Source organism: Peromyscus californicus, unplaced genomic scaffold (genome assembly GCF_007827085.1).
Source record: "Peromyscus californicus insignis strain IS unplaced genomic scaffold, ASM782708v3 Scaffold_9__1_contigs__length_137607984, whole genome shotgun sequence".
In the NCBI taxonomy this organism is placed as follows: Eukaryota; Metazoa; Chordata; class Mammalia; order Rodentia; family Cricetidae; genus Peromyscus; species Peromyscus californicus.
This window is the reverse complement of record NW_026294617.1, coordinates 83,073,800-83,094,142: the sequence shown is the minus strand read 5'-3', so window position 1 is coordinate 83,094,142 and position 20,343 is coordinate 83,073,800. Positions and strand designations below refer to the sequence as shown.

Below are 20,343 nucleotides of genomic sequence, written 5' to 3'. Positions count from 1 at the left end.
CAACAGCTTGCTTGGTGTTGCTTCTCTTGTCCATTGTTTTTGAGACAGGGTCTCAGGATGTTGCTCATGCTGGCCTCGTACTCACAGCGATCCACCTGCCTTTGCCTCCTGAGTGCTGGGGTTCAAAGTGTGTGCCACCATGCCCGGCCTCTATAGAAACTGCTAATGCCACTCTGTTTACCTACATGTAATACTTGTTGCTTATACCATGTAATTCTTTTTTTTTTCTTTTTTCTTTTGGTTTTCCGAGACAGGGTTTCTCTGTGTAGTTTTGGTGCCTGTCCTGGATCTCGCTCTGTAGACCAGGCTGGCCTCGAAATCACAAAGATCCGCCTGCCTCTGCCTCCCGAGTGCTGGGATTAAAGGTGTGAGCCACCACTGCCCAGCTCCATGTAGTTCTTAAAGCTGTCCCAAGCGGAGGTAACACAGGAAGAAAACTGAAGTATATTCCAAGCATTTGTTGGTCTTTGATATCTGCCTGCCGAGGGGAACAGAAAAGACTGAGGAAAGTGAAGACCGATTGGAGATTGAAGAGGGTAGAATTTGGCGGCAGGCAGAAGGGATTTCTGTCTTGGGCTGTGGTTGTGCGTGCCTCCCCCTTCTTGTCCCATCAACAGTGGAGTCAAGTTCTCTCTGTACAGATCATAAGAAGTTCTGGATTCTCCTACATCCATACTTGCATCCTTTGCCTACCTGCCCTGCTGGCACCTTGTTTATCTCTAAGTATATAAACTTATAAAGTCATCATGCTTAATATCTTTTTTTTTTTTTTCTGGTTTTTGGTTTTTGGTTTTTCGAGACAGGGTTTCTCTGTAGCTTTGGAGCCTGTCCTGGACTAGCTCTGTAGACCAGGCTGGCCTCGAACTCACAAAGATCTGCCTGCCTCTACCTCCCAAGTACTGGGATTACAGGCATGTGCCACCACCACCCGACTGATGCTTAATATCTTAACAGAAGAAAGATGAGATAAACCTGAGAGTAACATAGATATATGCAGAGGCAGTGAGCCTGTTGCTTCAAGACAGAGACCTTGGAGCCAGACCAGCTGGGTTTAAGTCCCAGTTCTGACAGCTGGCTAGCTGAGTGACTAGCCTCTTTGTAATGGTTTGTCCATCTGCAAATGGAGATGATTAGCCCTACTTTATAGGGCTATAAAAGTACCCAAGTTAATATGGCCCTACCTGCTTTGGACAATGTCTAATACCAGATCAGCTCCCTGTAATCATTTGCTTGTTTGTATTATCACACTGTTCCACCTTCTGAAGTTGCCCATCTTTTCGTGGATCCACCTGATTTGTAGTGAGATTTACACTAATGCTGCCACATTTAATTTGTAACTACTGGTTGTAGCACATTCCTCGCTTTAATGGTTTTGTTTTGTTCTTTTTTTTTTTTTTTTCCTCATTCTCAGGCCCAACACAGAGATACTTTCATTGAAGAACGCTATGGAAAATATAACATCAGTGACCCTCTCATGGCTCTCCAGAGAGATTTTGAAACACTAAAGGAAAAAAATGATAGTGAGAAGCAACCAGTGTGCACAAACCCCCTCTCTATCCTTAAAGTGGTGATGAAGCAATGCAAGAACATGCAGGAGCGCATGCTGTCCCAGCTGGCCGCTGCTGAGAGCAGGCACCGGAAGGTAGGCTCGCCCATAGGCAGGTGCGCTTCGGAAATCCGGAAAGAACGCCTCTTGTCCTGTCAGCCACCAGTGTTCACGGGAATCTGAGGAGGCAGGGGACTTAATAAGTATCAAAAGGTCCTCAGTTACAGAGGGGCTGGGGGAGCACAGAGGGAGTACAGACTATCACACAGGTTCAGTTCAGGGATTGGGCCAGACGTTGCTGAAGAAGACATTCCTTCTTGGTATGTCACTCCAGAACACTTGGTGCATTTCTTTTTCCCCCAGATCTCAATCTTCCGAACTTTGGCAACCAGCTAGTGTTTAACCAAGCTTTTAGTCGAACAGAGTGTTCTCTTGTTTGCTTACTTAAGTGATAAATAAAGAGATTACCAGGTATTTAGGGAAGAGAGAGAATATAAATCCACCTGATTATAACCATGCAAGCATGGAGATTGTTTACATTCATTCTAGTTTCGTGTTTCATTGCATGCTTATGAACCACAAACAGCTCCGAGGATGGCTTGCTTTTAAGTTTTTCCTGTACTGGGATAGGGGTAGGAGGCAGGCACCCTGGTTCTGTCTGATAGCTCCTAAATAGGAAGGGCAAGCCTGTGCTCCCTGCACTCTTCATCTTAGAATTCTGCTGTTCAGTTTTGGCCTGCAGATGATGGTTGGCAAGAATCTGCATTTTAAAAAAAACTACCAGTTCAGATTTGGACCTACAAGCTAGGCATCAACAACATTTTGTAGGAGACATTTTAACCAGAAAAATGAGGTCGGCAACTGCACACTTAGTAGCAATGAGTTTGTTCCCATGGTTACTCCACTAGAGCTCTTGGCTAAAGCCACATCTGATAAGTTGCCCCCAAGCTGGGTTCTTGCTCATCATTGTTTCTCTTCCTTGAGTCCAAAGGACAGGTGTAGCACGAATCTTAAAAGGTCTTATTAATAAAATCAAACCTGGAGCTGGGCATTGGGGTGAATACTGGAAGATCAGAGAAACAGAACAAGCTACAGCCACCTCACCTTGCCAGTTCCTCAGCTGATCCTGTTTCCTCAGACTGGAAGCCTCTGAGTCCTCAGATGGAATGAATCTTAGCTGAACTGCTGCTCAAAAGCCTAAAAGCTTAACCAGGCTCTAGTTCCTGGTCCTCACGCCTTATATACCTTTCTGCTTTCTGCCATCACTTCCTGGGATTAAAGGCGTGAGTCACCGTTCCTGGCTGTTTCCAGTGTGGCTTTGAACTCGCAGAGATCCGAATGGATCTCTGCTTCCAGAATGCTAGGATTAAAGGTGTAAGTGCCACCATTTTCTGGCCTCTATGTCTGTCTAGTGGCTGTACTGTTCTCTGACCCCAGATAAATTTATTAGGGTGCACAATATATTGGGGAACACAATATCACCATAGACAGATCCTTAGTCATGAGTAGGTACAGATGTCCCAAAGGCCCCTGAAATACATAAAATATCAGAAGTGTATGCATTTTTATAGAAGATGTATTTTTTTCTACTATTAGTCTAATTCCAAAAGTTGCCTGAGACTTAGAATGTGTCATCTAGAACATTCCTGGCAGTGTGTTGAAATATGGCCTAAGTTGGGACTTTCATGTGAACTAAGAAAATTGTCACCAGATCCTTGAGTGGTGGGCAGGCGTTATTCCCACTTCATATGGGAAGTAATTGAGCTGTGCTGAATAGCAAAGGTGTCATGGAACGTGTAGAACAGTTTGTGTGTCTAGGGACTGGAGAGAGGAGAAAGTAAAAATTACTGAAAATTCCTTAGTATACTGTTTCAGTGTAAAATACTGTAAATAGCATTAACTTTTTGAAACCAAGTAATTTACCGGTTTTGTTTGCCTGGTTTCTTGAGACAGGTTCTCATGTAGCCTAGGCTGGCCTCCAGCTCTCACTGTATCACCAAGGATGACCTTTGCTATATGGGAAGGTGTGCATCACCATGCCCAACAAAGTACCTATCTGCTCTTGGGTGTGTTACCCATGTAGAGTACTAATTTTGCCAGAAATCGGTTATTACTTATAGTCTGAATTTGCTGAAGATTCCCAGTGTCTACCCTTCGCTGTGGCATGGCTATTAACTAACCCCTTCACCTCTCGGAAGATTAAGAGCTGAACAGCAGATGATGTTGTTAAACTGCTTGTAATGGAAGGAGGGTTCCTTGATCACATCTTCCCCTTGCCCAGCCCCCAGCACTCAAAGGTAGCTCTGTCTTTGTTATTTTCAAACATGGATTTGTGGGTTCATGTAGTTCCTACTAAGCTTTAGAACTCGCCCCTTAGGTGAAGATGACCTTTTCATCTCTACCTCCCAAGCACTTTCCTTATGTGCTTCCCATACCTAGTTTAAGGAAGAGTCTTATCTAATCTTCTGAAGATTCAGACTCTGAACTAGCCTCCCTGAAACACCTGCTACTTCCGGGTTCCAGCTCTTTGGGAGCCTGCAGGGTAAAATGGCTCCCTCCTCCTTACTGAAGATTGCCTCTCCCCAAACTGTTTCGTTATTAAAACTTCTTGTCTGGGCCTGAAGAACACTGGTGGTTCTTCCAGAGGGCCCAAGTTCAGTTACTCACACCACCTGTGACTCCAGCTCCATAGACTCCAGTGCTCCTGGCCTCACACTCATGTGTGTACACACACACACACACACACACACACACACACACTCTCACACATAAATAAATAAAATAAATATTTTAAAAAACTTTCTCCCTTACTAAAGCCTCTCATCTCTGAGACTTTTTTTTATTCCTTTCTGTAATTTTAAAAGGCTCTCAAAAGAGAAGATACGTAAAACATGGCTACCAAAAAGATTTAACTAAAAGCCTTTCTATTAAATTTAAAAACTAGATTTTTTTTTAAGCTCAAAAGCTACTGTGTTTTCATTTTAATTTTAAATTATTTTTGAGGCCAGATCTCCCTCTACAGCTCTAGCTGCCTTGGAACTCACTCTATAGACCAGGCTGACTTCACAGTCATAGAGATCCTCCTGTCTCTGCCTTCTGAGTACTGAGATTATAGGCATGTGCCACCATACTTGGTTTTTCATTTTTAATTTTTAAAGTAGGGTTTCGTGTCATTGAAAATTTTCTTTCTTCATTCCTAAAAATTTTGATGAGACAAAGTTATGAGAAATGGCCATTGAGGTGGCTGACAGTGCTGTGACCTGGCAGTCTGGCCTGAGCCACCTCTGAAGCAGAAGCTGCTGAGGAATATTGTGTGGTTTGGGCAAAATTCCTTGAAACTGGTTTGGATCCTTCAGCACCAGGATAAATGGGCAAGTCATTAAGAGCTTTGTGAAAAATCATCACTTAGGATCCCAATAATTGAGCCTTCTGCACGTAGGATGAAGTAGGAGTCTTTCTTTCCTATCTTATCTGGTTATACAAAAATATGTGTGATTAGTTCAGGAAGGCACAGGGTATCCCATTTGAGATGTTTCATTTCAAATTCCCATCTTGGTGCCTCCAGTGACAGCCTTCAGAGGAACACCTCAGCCTCGTATGGACGGACACGGACGGACACACACACACACTCGCGCGCCGCGCGCGCACACGCGCGCGCACACACACACACACACACACACACACACACCCTGACCCCAGCAGGTCCCTAGTCATACCGAACTGCATGGCATGTCCCAGACCTCTGCCTTCTGAACTGCTCACTAGTTCCTCTCTTGTCTCTGTTTGCATTCTTGTGCACATACTTCAGCAAAGTAAATACCTTGTTTTCTAGCACATAACTTCCGTGTCTTTCACCCTGCTAGACAGCATGCTCCTTGACGGCCCGGCTGGATTTCATTTGTTTGTTTATTTAATCTGGAACCCTCAAGTGTTGGGTGGTATAAATCTGATTGCTTGATATTTGAAAGTCAATATTTTAAAATCCTTTCCAGGTGATCCTTGACCTTGAAGAAGAACGACAGAGGCATGCTCAGGACACCGCTGAAGGAGATGATGTCACCTACATGCTGGAGAAGGAGAGGGAGAGACTGACACAACAGGTAACTCGGGAACAAAGGTCTTGATGGCATTCGCCTGGAGTGACATTTCTTATTCATTGTCAGTGTGCAGAATTACATCGTAAGTCTTCAAAAAGAAGGTGGAGTGTTCGTGTTTGTCATGTCTATTTCCATAGTCTTCTCTTTTTAAACATAGATTACTCGGGGTTGGAGAGATGGCTTAGTGGTTAAGAGCACACTGCTTTTGCAGAGGACCCAGGTTTGGTTCCCCACATCCACATCAGGTGGATCACAACTCCCTGTAACTCCAGCTCTGGGGGATCTGCTGCCCTCTCCTCGTCTGCAATGACACCGGCACTCACATACACCCACATAGTACATGCATAGCCCCCCACATACACCCACATAGTACATACATAGCCCCCCACATACACCCACATAGTACATACATAGCCCCCCACATACACCCACATAGTACATACATAGCCCCCACATATACCCACATAGTACATACATAGCCCCTACATATACCCACATAGTACATGAATAGCCCCCCACATACACCCACATAGTACATACATAGCCCCCCACATATACCCACATAGTACATACATAGCCCCCCACATACACCCACATAGTACATACATAGCCCCTACATATACCCACATAGTACATGAATAGCCCCCCACATACACCCACATAGTACATACATAGCCCCCACATACACCCACATAGTACATACATAGCCCCCACATACACCCACATAGTACATACATAGCCCCCCACATATACCCACATAGTACATACATAGCCCCCCACATATACCCACAAGTGCATACATAGCCCCCCACATATACCCACAAGTGCATACATAGCCCCCCACATACACCAACATAGTACATACATAGCCCCCCACATACACCCACAAGTGCATACAATTTTAAAAATAAAACAAACCGATCACTCGGTGGGACTGTCATCTATAGCACATATTTCAGACGTCTCTGATTTTCAAGCTTTGTTATTGTTGCACCATCTACAGTAACAGTGTGGCCTGTCACAATCCAGTATGCCTGAAGCAAAGATTGTAGGACATGAAACAACCCTTTATTCCTGTAGTATACAGTGGTGTTTTCAATTTCAACATGGTCTCACTATGTAGATCAGCCTAGCCTTGAACTCACACTCTTTAATTTTTTTTTTTTTTTAAATATGGTCGTGGCTTACCAAATTGGTTTCCCCATCCATTAATGTGTCTCGTTTTGGAAATCCCTGATTAGAAGGGTTCATTCACCCTGTTCCCTCTCATTCAGAGTCCGTGTGATCATGTTAGACAAACTATGTTTATGTAGATCCGAGGATGGTGGTGCATGCCTCTAATCCTAGCAGTTGGAAGGAGGGTTTCAGGTCCAAAGCGAGTCTCAGAGTAAGACCTTCTCTAATGAAAACAGCAACAGAAGGAGGGTTTAAGTGCAGCTGCTTGGTTCTTTTTTTTTTTTTTTCTTGTAGATCAGAGATGACTGCTGGAACTTTAGGTTTGGTTTTCAGTGGCATCCATCCCCAGATCTAGCTTACATAGTGTTCTGATATTTCTTTTGGCTGATTCGATGTTCTCTCCACATACCTAAAACACAATGGTGCATCATATTCCCACTGTTCACCCTCAGGCAGTTCAGAACTCAAATGCCTCCCAAGCCATCAAGAAAAGATTAAATCATAGTGTGGGGGGTTCTGTGTGGGATGTTTTCATACTTCAAAAATACTAATTAACCTAAACACCATGACGTACATACTAAGACCGTGCACCAGAGAGCAGGCAGCGAGGGCATTTGATCATAATTTTCAGTACGTCCCTTTGTGTTCCTGCTCTAATCAACATGTGTGGTGGCATTTTTTTTTTCCCCTAGTTGGAATTTGAGAAGTCCCAAGTGAAAAGGCTTGAAAAGGAACAAAAGAAGCTGTCTAGCCAGTTGGAAGAGGAGCGTTCCCACCACAAGCAGCTCTCATCCATGCTGGTGCTTGAGTGTAAGAAGGCCGCCAGCAAGGCGACTGAGGAAGGCCAGAAGGCCGGCGAGCTGAGCCTGAAACTGGAGAAGGAGAAGAGCCGGGTGAGTAAACTGGAGGAAGAGTTGGCAGCCGAGAGGAAGCGAGGCCTGCAGACGGAGGCCCAGGTGGAGAAGCAGTTGTCTGAGTTTGATATCGAGAGGGAGCAGCTGAGAGCCAAGCTGAACCGAGAGGAGAACCGGACCAGAGCCCTCAAGGAGGAGATGGAGAGCTTGAAGAAGCTTGTGAGAGACCTAGAGGCAGCCCAGCGGCCCAGCGGCACCAGCGAGCAGTGCAGGGAGCCAGGAACCACGTCCAGAGGTACAGCCACAGAGCCCCCCGTGCTAGTGTCTGTGTTCTGCCAAACGGAGAGTGTTCAGGCGGAAAGAAGCCACGGGAGCATCTTGGCCAAGCTGGCAGACACTGGTCTTCCAGGTCCCACCACTCCTGCTTACTCATATGCAAAAGCCAATGGCCACTGTGACCCAGAAATACAAACTACCAGGGAGTTGACCTCAGGCAGCAGCACAGAAAACCAAGGGCCCCCACGAGAGAAACCCACAGAGAATGGTGGGTGTCCGGTAGGAACTGAGACTCCAGTCACGATGCCAAGTCACCTCCCTTCCAGCGGCAGCTCACTGTCCCCCAGCAGCACCGCCTCCTCCTCCCTGACATCGTCTCCCTGCTCTTCACCGGTTCTAACGAAGCGTCTCCTGGGGTCATCAGTCAGCAGCCCTGGCTACCAGTCTTCCTACCAAGTAGGAATCAACCAGCGGTTCCACGCAGCTCGGCACAGATTTCAGTCCCAAGCAGATCAAGATCAGCAAGCCAGTGGTCTCCAGAGCCCTCCATCCAGGGACCTGTCTCCTACCCTTTTAGATAACTCTGCTGCCAAGCAGCTGGCCCGAAACACAGTCACACAGGTGCTCTCCAGATTCACTAATCAAGGGCCAATCAAGCCTGTCTCTCCCAACAGCTCTCCCTTCGGTACAGACTACCGAAATCTGGCCAACACTGCCAACCCAAGAGGTGACACCAGCCATTCACCTACTCCAGGGAAAGTGTCCAGCCCTCTGAGCCCCCTGTCTCCAGGAATCAAGTCCCCAACCATCCCCAGAGCAGAGAGAGGCAACCCTCCGCCAATCCCACCCAAAAAACCTGGCCTCACCCCATCCCAATCTGCCACCACTCCAGTGACCAAAACTCATTCCCAGACGTCCTCTTTGACCACCACAGAAGACCTTGCCAGCAACTGCTCTCCCAGTGCCGTGGTGGCCAATGGCAAGGATGTTGAGATACTTTCGCCTACCAGCAGCTAGTCCTTAGGAGTGAGTCTCCACATTTGACATTCCATCAGATTTCGTCCAAGAGCTCAGAGTTAAACCTTGGAGTCAGATCATGTTATTTATTTTGATAGTAGCTACAGCCATCTGTATAATACATTCAGTGTATTTACCTTTTTGTATTTTTTTAAGTAGAAACTGAGTACTTTGGATTTTTATGACTCACCTCTTTGTACTAAGCTAGAAGGGGACCTCAGACATCTCAAACTCAGCAGTCACCGGCATGTTGTGATGGAGAAAGCTAATTGGCGGTGAGCTGCTGTCAACCTGGGAGCTAGAATTACTCAGCACTCACATCAAATTATGCAGAATCAGTTCATGCAGATTTTTATTCCAGATGAACATGCTTTCAAAGTGCCTGAAATAAGACTGCCACATGAATGTGATTCTGTGGCAGAAACAAAGACAGAGCGTTTATTGCAGAAAATGAGATCCTCTGAATCTGAATGTCAAAAACCAACACTGCTTTTCATCCTCTCTGTTTAATACCAGCTTTGTGTTCTGAACCGAGGTTTGCATAAGTGGAGTGGATCCTTCTAAAGGGGCGTGAACTCTCTGTCAAGCTGAGCTTTGCGCTTCATTAAGCCCTTAAGAAACCCTCCCGAGCACTAAGTAGTTGGGGTGCTGATTTTCTTGTACTTTTGAAAAATTAAGTCATCCTCAGTTTCCTGTATCAGTTCTTGGACAGAGTATCTCCATTCCAAACCACCTTCAAGCATCGACTGTTGGGAACTTCTGATTCTGTGTTGCTTTTACTTGAATAGGAAATGACATAATGAGCTCTTTATCAAAAAAGCAATAACTTAAAATTCACTCTTTGTAATATTGTAAGTGAGAATTATACAGGTTTTACCAAATTGTTACATTTATTCTCCATGCTGCCAGCACTTGTATCTGTGGAACCAAATTAACTCTTGCCCAAATGGAAGTATACATATATCTGTACAGATACATGCCCCTTTATGTGTTCAACATTCACACACTTAAGCACATAAATATTAGTGTGATTGTGTCTTTGGAGTTTGCAGTATAGCATAAAGGACAAGTAGAATCGCATGTTAAGATTACCTACCAAAGCAGCTACATGTGGCTTGGAGCCATTCAACAGACGACTCCATTTCACCAGGAAGTGGAGCAATCCCAAATGAAGCCCAAACCGTCAGCATCGTAGAAAGAAAGGCACAGCTCAGCTAACCCTGGTGGTCATGTGAGTGAGACTGCATACTCCTTCAAGTGCTGTCCACTAGTTTGGAGTAGAGGGAAGTGTAGCAAACCACAGTGTCACAGCCCCATGTGACAAGAGCCATCCCTTTAAGCCCCAGTTGCTGCCATGCAAAAATTCCAGACCAAGGTTACCAGTTCTCCAGACTTTCGTGTAATTCAAATTTCCACAAGAAAATTCCCATTCAAAATATTTGCATTTTTAAAACACCAGGAACTGATTCAAAATGCTTTTAAACACTGCTGATTAGACCAACATGGCTGTCACTGACTGTAGCTTGTAAGCTCCCAAGCTGCAGCCCCTCCCCTAGAACTTCTGCTGTCTCCCTATAGTGACTGTGTATAGAAGCCTCCAGGCTTCTCTGCTGTGCCAGCTCCAGCTGACCAAGTCCACAGAACAGAACAGCCTCCCTCTTGGCAAGCAGAACTCTTAGACAGGCCAGCTTGGGACACTGGTTGTACAGTTTTGTATCCAGAGTGGGCGAGAGGAAGGCTTTGGTGTCTTTACATATATTCTGCAAGCCAGCATCCATCCAGAAGCCCCTGACCTGCTGGAACCTTTTACTGGAAAGGGGACCAGGTGGTATAGGGAACTCTTGATTGTGTGTTTGAAAAGCCAAAGGATTCAGTGGACCCATCCCAGTTAGATAACGCACAAGGAGTTAGACGTTGGTTTTCTTGAAAAGCATAAAGCTGGGGAAAAAAAAGTCTTCCCAAAAATTTAGTTGTTAATAACTTACTAATTATATTTTTATTAACCCATTGAGTCAGTGGACGAGAGGCAGGGGATGAAATTGGTGGGCAGATCCATCACAGAGTACACGGTTGACTCTACAGCTTATCTTCTGAAGGATTAAGGTAAATGCATGACAAATGAAAGTGCTGCTGATGTCCCAGGGTGTCTGCCAAAAACAGTGGAGGCACGTGAAACTCCCCAAAAGCGGTCCAGCATTGAATTGATTCCTATTGCGGAGCCACAACGGAGCAGTGATGGTCAGACACTGACCCTTCTAATCAGGAGAGACTCCAGTGCCAGCACGTTCTTACCTCGCTTGCTTTAAATGGTAATCTTAAAAGTTGCATTGTGCTCCTCCTCTGTTTGGAGATAGAGATATATATATAGAGAGAAATGCTATAAGGAAGTTTATTTCTTAGGAGGTGCACTGAACAATATTTCTTTTACAGTGTAATTTGGGGGTGGGGATATGCAAAAGAAATGTGTATTTTTGCTAGTTGCCTATCTTCTGAGATAATAAGCACAATCCTGAAATGGATCCAATAATTCAGTTAGATATTATAGATTAGTATTTAAGTTTGCAGTAGATATTTTGTGTGTGTGTGTGTATGTGTGTGTGTGTGCTAAGTAAAAGTCCACGATTCACAATTTGGGTATTAACCCATGTCAGAAAAGCTGTTATTGGTCAACAGATTCTAATGATGTGCAAGGTGTAACACATGCATTAACTAGTTATTAACATTTGTAAAGCCAAATGTACCATGCAGAAGTCTTCATTTTTATAGCAGACTACATTAAAACAAATTAAATCGTACTACCTGGAGAAAAAAAAGTCTTTTGTCTATAAAAACGAACAGTGTTGTGCAGTCGGGGCCTGTTTTATTGGGAAGGGGAGTGGGCGTTTCATGCCTTTAATCCCAGCACAGAGGCAGAGGCAAGTGGATCTCTGATTTCAAAGCCAGCCTGGTCTACAAAGTAGGTTCTGTACACAGAGAAACCTTGTCTCAAAAAACAAACAAAAAAAAAAAACCTCACAAAAAATTAGACATTAGTTCTCTTATGAAGCATATAACTAGAGGAATAATTTCCCAGTAATCTAGTCCTTAATAACTTTTAATACATAATATTTTTAGTCATTGAGGTCCACCCCACTCACCTCCATCTTTTTTTTTTTTTCAATGGCCTGTTGGTTCGAATTTATGCTATCCATGTGTGCATGTATCCATATATGCCATCCACTGGAGCATGGTCTACCTGCCAGAGGCCACACCCCTAAGAAAAACTGTCACTCCCTCTCTAGTAGCCATCAGCCGCCATTAGCTACTCCGCTGGGGTGTCAACATGAGAGCCCATACTGGATTGGCTTGCTCTTGTGCAGACAGCCACAGCTACTCTGACTTCATGATTGCATTGGGCACGTCATGTCTGGAAGACAGATGTGTCCCCATCCTCCCTAACCTCTGGCTCTTAGGATCTTTCCTGGTGTCCCCTGAGCCTTGGGAGACAGTGTGATACAGATGACCCGTTTGTGGATGAGCACTCCACTTGGATTTATTCTCTGTACTTTCACCAGCTGTGAGTTTCTCGGATAAGGACTGAAAGCCACACTCATCTATGTGTATGAAGATCCATGTTTAGAGAGCAGGTTGATACTCTGTCCACTTAGCAAAACAATAGTAAGTTCACCCCTTGGGCCCATGAGTCGTACCATACTACACACATACACACACACACACCCCGCCATGGGTTCTTGGCTGGATTTACAGTACCTTGCATGCATTTCCTCCTATGAGACAGGTCTTAAATCCAATCAGAAAGCAGTTATTGCTGTAGCATTTTTGCCACTATTATACCCATGGGTATATCTTGCCAGACCAGTTAGTTACTAATAACTTTTCAATCATTTTAGGGCTCTGGGCCCTTTGAAAATCTTAGAAAAACTATATATGTATTCCCAGAAAAATAGGAATGCCTATATGCAAAATTTGGTTGGTTGATGGTTTCACTGGAACCAGACCAGAAGCCACCAGTGACTCATGTGTTCCAGCTGTAATGCCTGATCTCGTCCTGCCCTCTCATTTCACAGATGACTAATGCTTCCCTTAAAGTTTACTAGTCCGGGCCTTTGCTGCTACTCCATGTCTGCAATTGTAACTTGTAGCCAGACGAAAGTACTTGGAAATCCTTTGATGTACAAAAGATGTTCAAACAATGTGGATGTTTACGTATCTTAAGTAAGCTCATTAGTGATCCATTCAACAAACATCAGCTATATCCAGTTTCCCATGACTGCTGCCTCATGTGTGTGTGTGTGTGTGAGAGAGAGAGAGAGAGAGAGAGAGAGAGAGAGAGAGAGAGAGAGAGAATTTAGAGTGCCTCTGATGAATAGGTAGTCCTTGAAACACAACTTCTGGTGTCTTGAGATGCTGGCTTCAGAACGGAGTTCTGGGTTAGGGGTGGGTGACTGGTGGCATGCTTACCTGCACATGCTAGGCTCTGGGTACCATCCACAGCTTTGGGGTAAGATGAGATACATTTCTAAAACAGTGAGTCGGAGGCAGGCAGTGAGCAGTATTCCATGGGAGTCATTTTTAAATTTTAATACTGAAACTGAGAAAATTTGAGCCTTTCCATCTATCTGTTCACCTGTCAATGGACAAATCATTACTGAAAGGAGGAAGCAGGCTGGGACAGGCTCCTCAATCTTACTGTGCTTGTGCGTAACCTGGGAAGCCTGCTAAAAATGATTGTTGGGGTACTCTGAGGACCGAATTTTGGTTATGTAATGCTTCATATCCTTCCCTTGAAACTTACTTGCCCAATGTGTAAGGAGACGTCTTAGCTTCTGGAAGTCTTGCCAGAATGTCATTGATGCTGAGAGTTAGAAGTGCCTGTTTGGGTACCAAGCCCCGTGATAATGCTTTGACGTGCATACCACTCTACTGATCCTCCTGTGATCCTATTATCTGTAGTGAACTGATGAGGTAGTTGAGGACAAGAGGTCTGTTCAAAGACTCTTGGCTAAGTGTCAACAAGGATCTCAAACCTGTGACTGAAAAACTTAGACATGGTGAATGTGATGACCAGGTAGGCGGGATGATGGGCCGAGAGAAGGGGGAGAGGTTACTCTAAAACTCCGAGAGCTCGTGGCTGGAGAAATGGCTCATGACTAAGAGCAAAGGACTCGGGTTCAATTCCAAGCAACCACAGTGTGACTAACAAGCCTTTAACTCCATTTCCAAAGGATCCAATGCCCTCTCCTGTCCTGAGCAGGCGCTGCATGCATATGCTTATACACATACATGCAGGCAAAACACTCGTACACATAAAAAGAATCTCAAAAACCTCGACAGGCTGAAAAAAGGGTCTCGCTACACAGACTTAGCTGACCTGGAGTTCACTATGTAGACTAGGCTGGCCTCAAAACTTTCTTTTATATGTTAAAGTCTCGTGGGTCACCACCAGGACTATGACACCCTGTTCTACATAGACTTTTGGACCTATTAAGTCAGAACCAACAGTGTCGTCGTCTATGGACTGCCTTCCCACAGTGTTCCTGCCTCACATAATCTGTACCCTCTTAACAGCCAGTGCTGGTTCAGGGGAAACACTGTTTATAAAAGTACTCTGTGCGTGATGGCACACACCTGCAGGCCCAGCCCTTGGGAGGTGAAAAGGATCCAGACTTCCAGGTCACCTCAGCTACTTACGGAGTTTGAGGCTAGCCTGGGCTTTCTGAGAACTTGTCTGGAAAAGAAATGATTATGAGTGCTTACTGCTCCTATAGAGGCCCAGATCTTCCTGTAACTCCAGTTCCAAGGGATCCAGTGGCCTCTAAGGACACCCATGCATACACACACACACACACACACACACACACACACACACACACACACACACACACGAACCCCCCCCCCCCCCAAAAAAGAAAAATACTGGAAAGAATACTCTGTAAAAATCCCCTCAGCCCTGGGTCTGATTGTTCCTATTGCTCTGGAGCGCTGCTGCTGCTGGCTGTGGGAACTTATCCCAGACCCTGGTTCTTTATTTTCCTGCCAGCATCTGTAATAGCTCAGTAAACCTGCTTATTGTAGTGCTTGCTCAATCCCAGGAGTTTGGGGTTAACTCAGAAGGCCTGGGCTGGTCTACATTGTGAGTTCCAGGTCAACCACAGCTACATAACGAGAGCCTGTCTTAAAAGGGGCCGAAGCGGGTGCAGGAGAGATGGCTCAGCAGTTACGAGCACTGGCTGCTCTTCCAGAGGATGTGAGTTCAATTCCTAGCACCCACATGGCAACTCACAGCTGTCCATAAGTCCAGTTCCAGGGGAACCCAACACCCTCACACAGACATATATGCAGACAAAATACCAATGCACATAAACTAAATAAGAGCTGGGCGGTGGTGGCCATTAGTCTAGCACTTGGGAGGCAGAGGCAGGTGGATCTCGGTGAGTTCGAGGCCAGCCTGGTCTACAGAGTGAGTTCCAGGACAGTCTGCTACAAAGAGAAACCCTGTTTTGAAAAACCAAAAATGAATGAATAAAAGAAAGGAAAGAAAAAAAATTTTTAAAGGCCTGGGGATGTAGCTCAGTGGCAGGCAGTATGTTTATTATGCATGAGCTCTTAGATCTGATGCCTAGCACCATGCCCCCCAGAACTTCAAAATTACAACTTAAAGATCTTCATTGGCCCCATTTGTGGTTGTAGACTCGAGCATAAAATAGAGTAAGTTGTTGGAGGGAACCGAGCAAAGACTGTGGGGTTACAAATTTGAGAGGGACAAGGAGGAGTTTGGTCATTTCAAAGTTACTTTTCTCGTAAGGGGGACTAAGACAAAACAAAATCAAATCTGCCTGTGGCCAAGAGCCAGTCCCATAGGCTCAGACACGCTGAGGCTGGGGCTGCTCTCTCGGCTTCCCTGGAGGTCAGATAAGGTTAACCTGATGGTGAGCTGCAATGTGAGTGCTTTAGATACTCATCTGGGCTCTTGGGACCTGGTTGAGGAGCCTAGCCCAAAACAGCCACTTGTAATATTTATCAAAATGTTTTGCTCCTGAAGGACCTGCTTCCTAAATGAGCCTGTGGTGGCCTGTTACCCTTACTGGGGCAGGAGCATCGCCACAAATTCAAAGCTGGTGTGGACTACATGGCAGATTCTGTCTCAGCAAAACCAAACAATCACCCTCATCACAAAAGAAACGGACATGTTCCCAGGTGCCTCCCTGCTGATTGAGTCGGCCAGGATGGGACTCTTAACTGGGTGATTCAGAGTGAGCAAGGTCAGAAAACCCTGCTGGGCTCCAGTCTAGTGTCTTATCAGACCTAGCCAGAGCCTGCAGACTTCCAGATAAAGGAAACAAAAACAAAGGCCTTAATTAACTCCCCTCAGACAACAGGTTTCTTAAGGATCCAAAGAGAGCCAGAAACCAAGGTAGCTATTAAAGACACAAGTTTAAACCTGTTACCCCCGCCCTCAGGGTACTCTCAATTTAACTGAAAGAAACACACACACAAAATTGACTTGATTCTAAGAGGATCCTGAGTTATAGGCCAGTTTGGACTACAGGGTGATCATCTGCCTTTAACAGAAAAGATACAAGGCATATGGTTACTGTTAGTACTGTAGGAGGTCTGTGTGTGGTGGGGTAACTAGGAGACCAGCAAAGTCTCCTGTCTCCAGAGCAGTGGACTGGGGTTCTTTCGGCCCGTCTCCTCGTGTTTGGGTTAGGTTTCACCGCCTTGATCCAAGGATGAGGACAGATGGTGGTAAACGGCCCCAGGAGCCCAGTCTCACTTGAGGAAGCATGGCAGGCACCTGTGTGTCGTTTCTGCAAGGGTTGGGACTGGTTTAAGAGACTCAAGTCCACAGCACTGTCCAGTGACGTGTAGGGATTGTGCAAAAGGTAGGGTGAGAAAGGGCTGTGGTTTGCAAAACTACATCACCCAGAAGTGTTCTCTTTGCCCATTCCCCCTCCTTACTCTAAATCTCTAAGCAAATAAGAGCAATGAAAAACGGGCTTTGTAAAAAGATTCAAATGAGCCCTCTTGGGACCTTGCAAGTGGCTCGGAAGATAGAAAAGTGAAGCCTGCCCTTCTGTGCCACTGTCCACATCTATGAGACTGGAAGGGTCGGGAAGGTCTGCGGCTCCTCCCCATCCCTGTGAAACGTCTCACCACGAGAAATAAGTGAATTTTTGTTTTCTTGTTTTTTGAGACAAGATTTCTCTGTGTAGCCCCGGCTGTCCTGGAACTCACTCTGTAGACGAGATTGGCCTGGAACTCAGAGATCCACCTGTCTCTGCCGAGTGCTGGGGTTAAAGATGTGTGCCACCACCATCCCGGGAAAATTTTTAAAGATTTTTATTTTTGTTTGATGTGCATGTCACAGCTGTGAGGGTGCCCATAGAGGGAGTTAGGTCCCCTGGAGCTGGAGATACAGGTCATTGTGAGCCACCTGATGTGAGTGCAGCACTCAGGTCCCCTGCAAGAGTGGCGAGCATGCTTAACTGCTGAGCTAGCTCAGCAGCCCCTTGAAATGTTAAAGATAGGCCTCACCCTGGGGAGTCACCTACTGAGTCTGGCAGGCTGGGCTTGGAGCTGTACTAACTCGATGTGACGAATAAGTGTAATATCCTACCCAGGTGCCTAAGTACAGGGAATGTTGGCTTGGCTGTTGCCCCTCAGGAGCTGCATTTACTAGGGAAGGAAAACAAAACAAAACAAAATGACCAAGGTCATTTCTCTTACACCCAAGTCATTCCAAAGACTCTGTGTGTGTGTGTAATCTCTGTACATTCATACCGTATACACATGCATACTCTACTCAAACTAGCCATCTCCCTGCTTCAGCTCCCCAAGTGATGGGGTCACAGCTGTGCTGCCTCACATTTACTATTGTCTCCTGGTCCCAAATAGGGAGAACTCGGAAGGGTTGTTCTAGCTTTAAAGCCACGTGAGGGATTGGGGGCATAGCTCAGTGGTAAAGTGCTTGGCCTAGCATCTATGAGGCGCTGGAGTCTATACTTAGTGCACGTTCAAAAGCCAATAAACTGCAACCGTGGAAGACACACGAGGCTGTGGCCTTTCTGGTACATTACAGAGCACCTCCGTTTCTCCCTCTAGCCACCCTGCTCCACTTCCCTTTCCACTTCCTGGATGCGGTTAGCCTCCAACCAGCTAATCTCAGCTAATCTCTAGCCAAGCCCACAATCTTCCTTCTGGTCCTGATTAAGCCCTGTCAGGGAGGGAACATAGTTTTGAGAATGTTTGTCCAGTAGCCAACTATGTTACTTCCTTTAATCTATGTAGCTAATGAAAGTGATCACCCAACCTAACAGATAGAGTAACCAAGAAGCAAATTAATTGCCCAGAGGTCCTACAGCAGAGCCAGGCTGAGATGGGAAGTCACAGCTGCAAGTCAGGGTCTTGGCGGTGGGGGGTGGGGGTGGAATTACTCCTGGTTGAGAAATGCTACTAACCATTGCGTACTAAGTGCTGTGTTGTGCTTGGGTGGTGCTAGGGGTCAACATGCTAGGTGCTCGTTCCGCCACTGAGCTGCATCCGTATCCCTACAGCTGGGATGCAAACCCATATCCATTTGATTTTCAAGGCTACCTTCCTTCCACTGGCCACACCACCATTTCCAAAGAGGTCAGAGGGCTGAAACTCGAAGATAGAACACATTCAGCTTTAAGAAATCCCTGGGATAGTAAATCCCCAGCACCAAAAAACAAGCAGAATCAGCAATGTATGTGGGGAGTTAGGACATTGCTAGTTGTCAGTCATGTTCTGAAGTCTGAGTTCATGGCTCTTTTTCTTGTAAGCTCTTCAGCTGAGGACAGGACACAAGAAAACTGGGTTTTAATGAGGAGAAAGACAAGGGCAATTTGTCCACTCAATGGAATCATGAGAGAGACTTAGGAACCTCTGTTGTAGGTCTCTTGTATTAAAAATGGGAATGAGTCCTAGAAAGGTCAGGTGCACACAGCCAGTCCATGGCAGAGCCCACACAGTCTGCAGTCCCCACCCTCACCCCCACTTCTGCCTCAGCTCTGGGCTGACCTGGGACCATCAGTTCCCCAGCCTGGCTCTAGCTACTCCCTAAGGACCTCGTCTCTCCTCTCGCCTGCTTCTCCACAGTGCTTGGCTTTGATCTTGCTTACCAGGTCTGCCTCAGCCTCAGGCTGCCCACCACCCAGATTGCCACAAGAATCCTGTCCTCGTGTCTCTGAACAGGTTTGACAGCCAAGGGAGGGTAGGAATGAGAAGCATGGTACGGCTTTTGCTCCCAGGCTGGGCCTCTCTGGCCTCAGCCCTGGGAAGTACTTACTCAGAAGGCAGGCTTGCTCCTCCACAGAGACTATAAGCATCTGTCCCCTCCCTGCTCAGTCTCTGACTTGCCACACCTCCCTGTGCGGAAGGAAGGGACATCTCCTGCCCGCTCCCCCCCCCCCCGCCCCCCCCCCCCCCCGTTCTCCCTCTGACCCCGGTCTGAAGCTTTCCCTCACACAGCCTTTTCCATTGGCCCCCATCTCCTAACACCGCTGTGTGCTCCCTCCCTCTCCCCTGTCTGTCCTGTCTCTATCACAGCCTTCCAGGACTGTTTGTACCTCAGAGCAGATGGTGTCCTCAGGAAGCCCCTGATCTGGGGTGGCACGGTGGTTTGGAGGTGGTGGCAGGGCACACACAGGCCCCTTCTTCATCCCTAGCATGTTTTCGCTCTCCTCGGCCTGGTGAGTCAGCACCGCAGGGCCACACACAAGGCTCCCATTCAGGGCTCAGCTTCCTTCTGCTCTAACTCAGATCTTGGCATCTCTCCCTCCCTCATTCTCTATGTGGGCCTTCTTCTCACCATGGGAAAACTCTGCTCCCTGCCCCTGGCCTCCTCACGTTCCCCCAGCACCCACCCCAGTCCACATTCCTCACTCTTGCTTTCTGGGAGTGGGCAATCCCAGCAGACTGTAGACATACAGGACACAGAACAAAATAGAAATGGGACATTAGTGAATCCTCATTCGCATATCCAGTAGGGATTTGTTGGTGTGCTGGAATATGTCTGTGATCCCAAGTTGAAGGTCAGCCTGGGCAACACAGCAAGATACTGTCTAGAGTAAATAAATACAGATGAACCCCAGGTGTGTGTTGTTACTGGCTCTTGTGTAGCCCTGAGCTAGATCTAGAAACACACACACACACACCACTTTGTGTCTGCCTCTCGATTATTTAGCACGTGGTTAGTAAGTGAGTGCTAAGAGCTACAATTTACATTTTAGTAGTGGGATGTTAGTCTCACAGAAGTGACATCTCAAAGTAACACAGGGCAAGATGTAGTAGGTGTCTCAGATAGGTCGGGGTGGGGGCTGTCCAAGAGTCTTAAGAGGAAGGAGAGCAGGAG

At 46.3% G+C, this 20,343-nt stretch overlaps 1 protein-coding gene and 1 long non-coding RNA gene across 3 annotated transcripts in view; one reads left to right on the top strand and one right to left on the bottom strand.

Moving 5' to 3' along the window:
* Cttnbp2nl (CTTNBP2 N-terminal like) overlaps positions 1-11,761 on the top strand; it is a 49,670-nt gene extending 37,909 nt beyond the window's left edge. The window contains exons 4-6 of the mRNA XM_052730391.1: positions 1,412-1,642; positions 5,539-5,646; positions 7,512-11,761. Coding sequence (XP_052586351.1) covers positions 1,412-1,642; positions 5,539-5,646; positions 7,512-8,966 — 1,794 coding nt within the window. The 3' untranslated portion in view covers positions 8,967-11,761. The remainder of the gene's footprint in view (positions 1-1,411; positions 1,643-5,538; positions 5,647-7,511) is intronic.
* Positions 1-20,210, bottom strand: part of LOC128105332 (uncharacterized) — a 56,653-nt gene extending 36,443 nt beyond the window's left edge. The window contains exon 1 of one of the 2 annotated variants that reach the window (XR_008216309.1): positions 19,559-20,210. This is a non-coding gene — a long non-coding RNA (uncharacterized LOC128105332). The remainder of the gene's footprint in view (positions 1-19,558) is intronic. The other variant, XR_008216310.1, reaches the window with a different exon arrangement.
* Between the last annotated feature and the right edge of the window lie 133 nt (positions 20,211-20,343).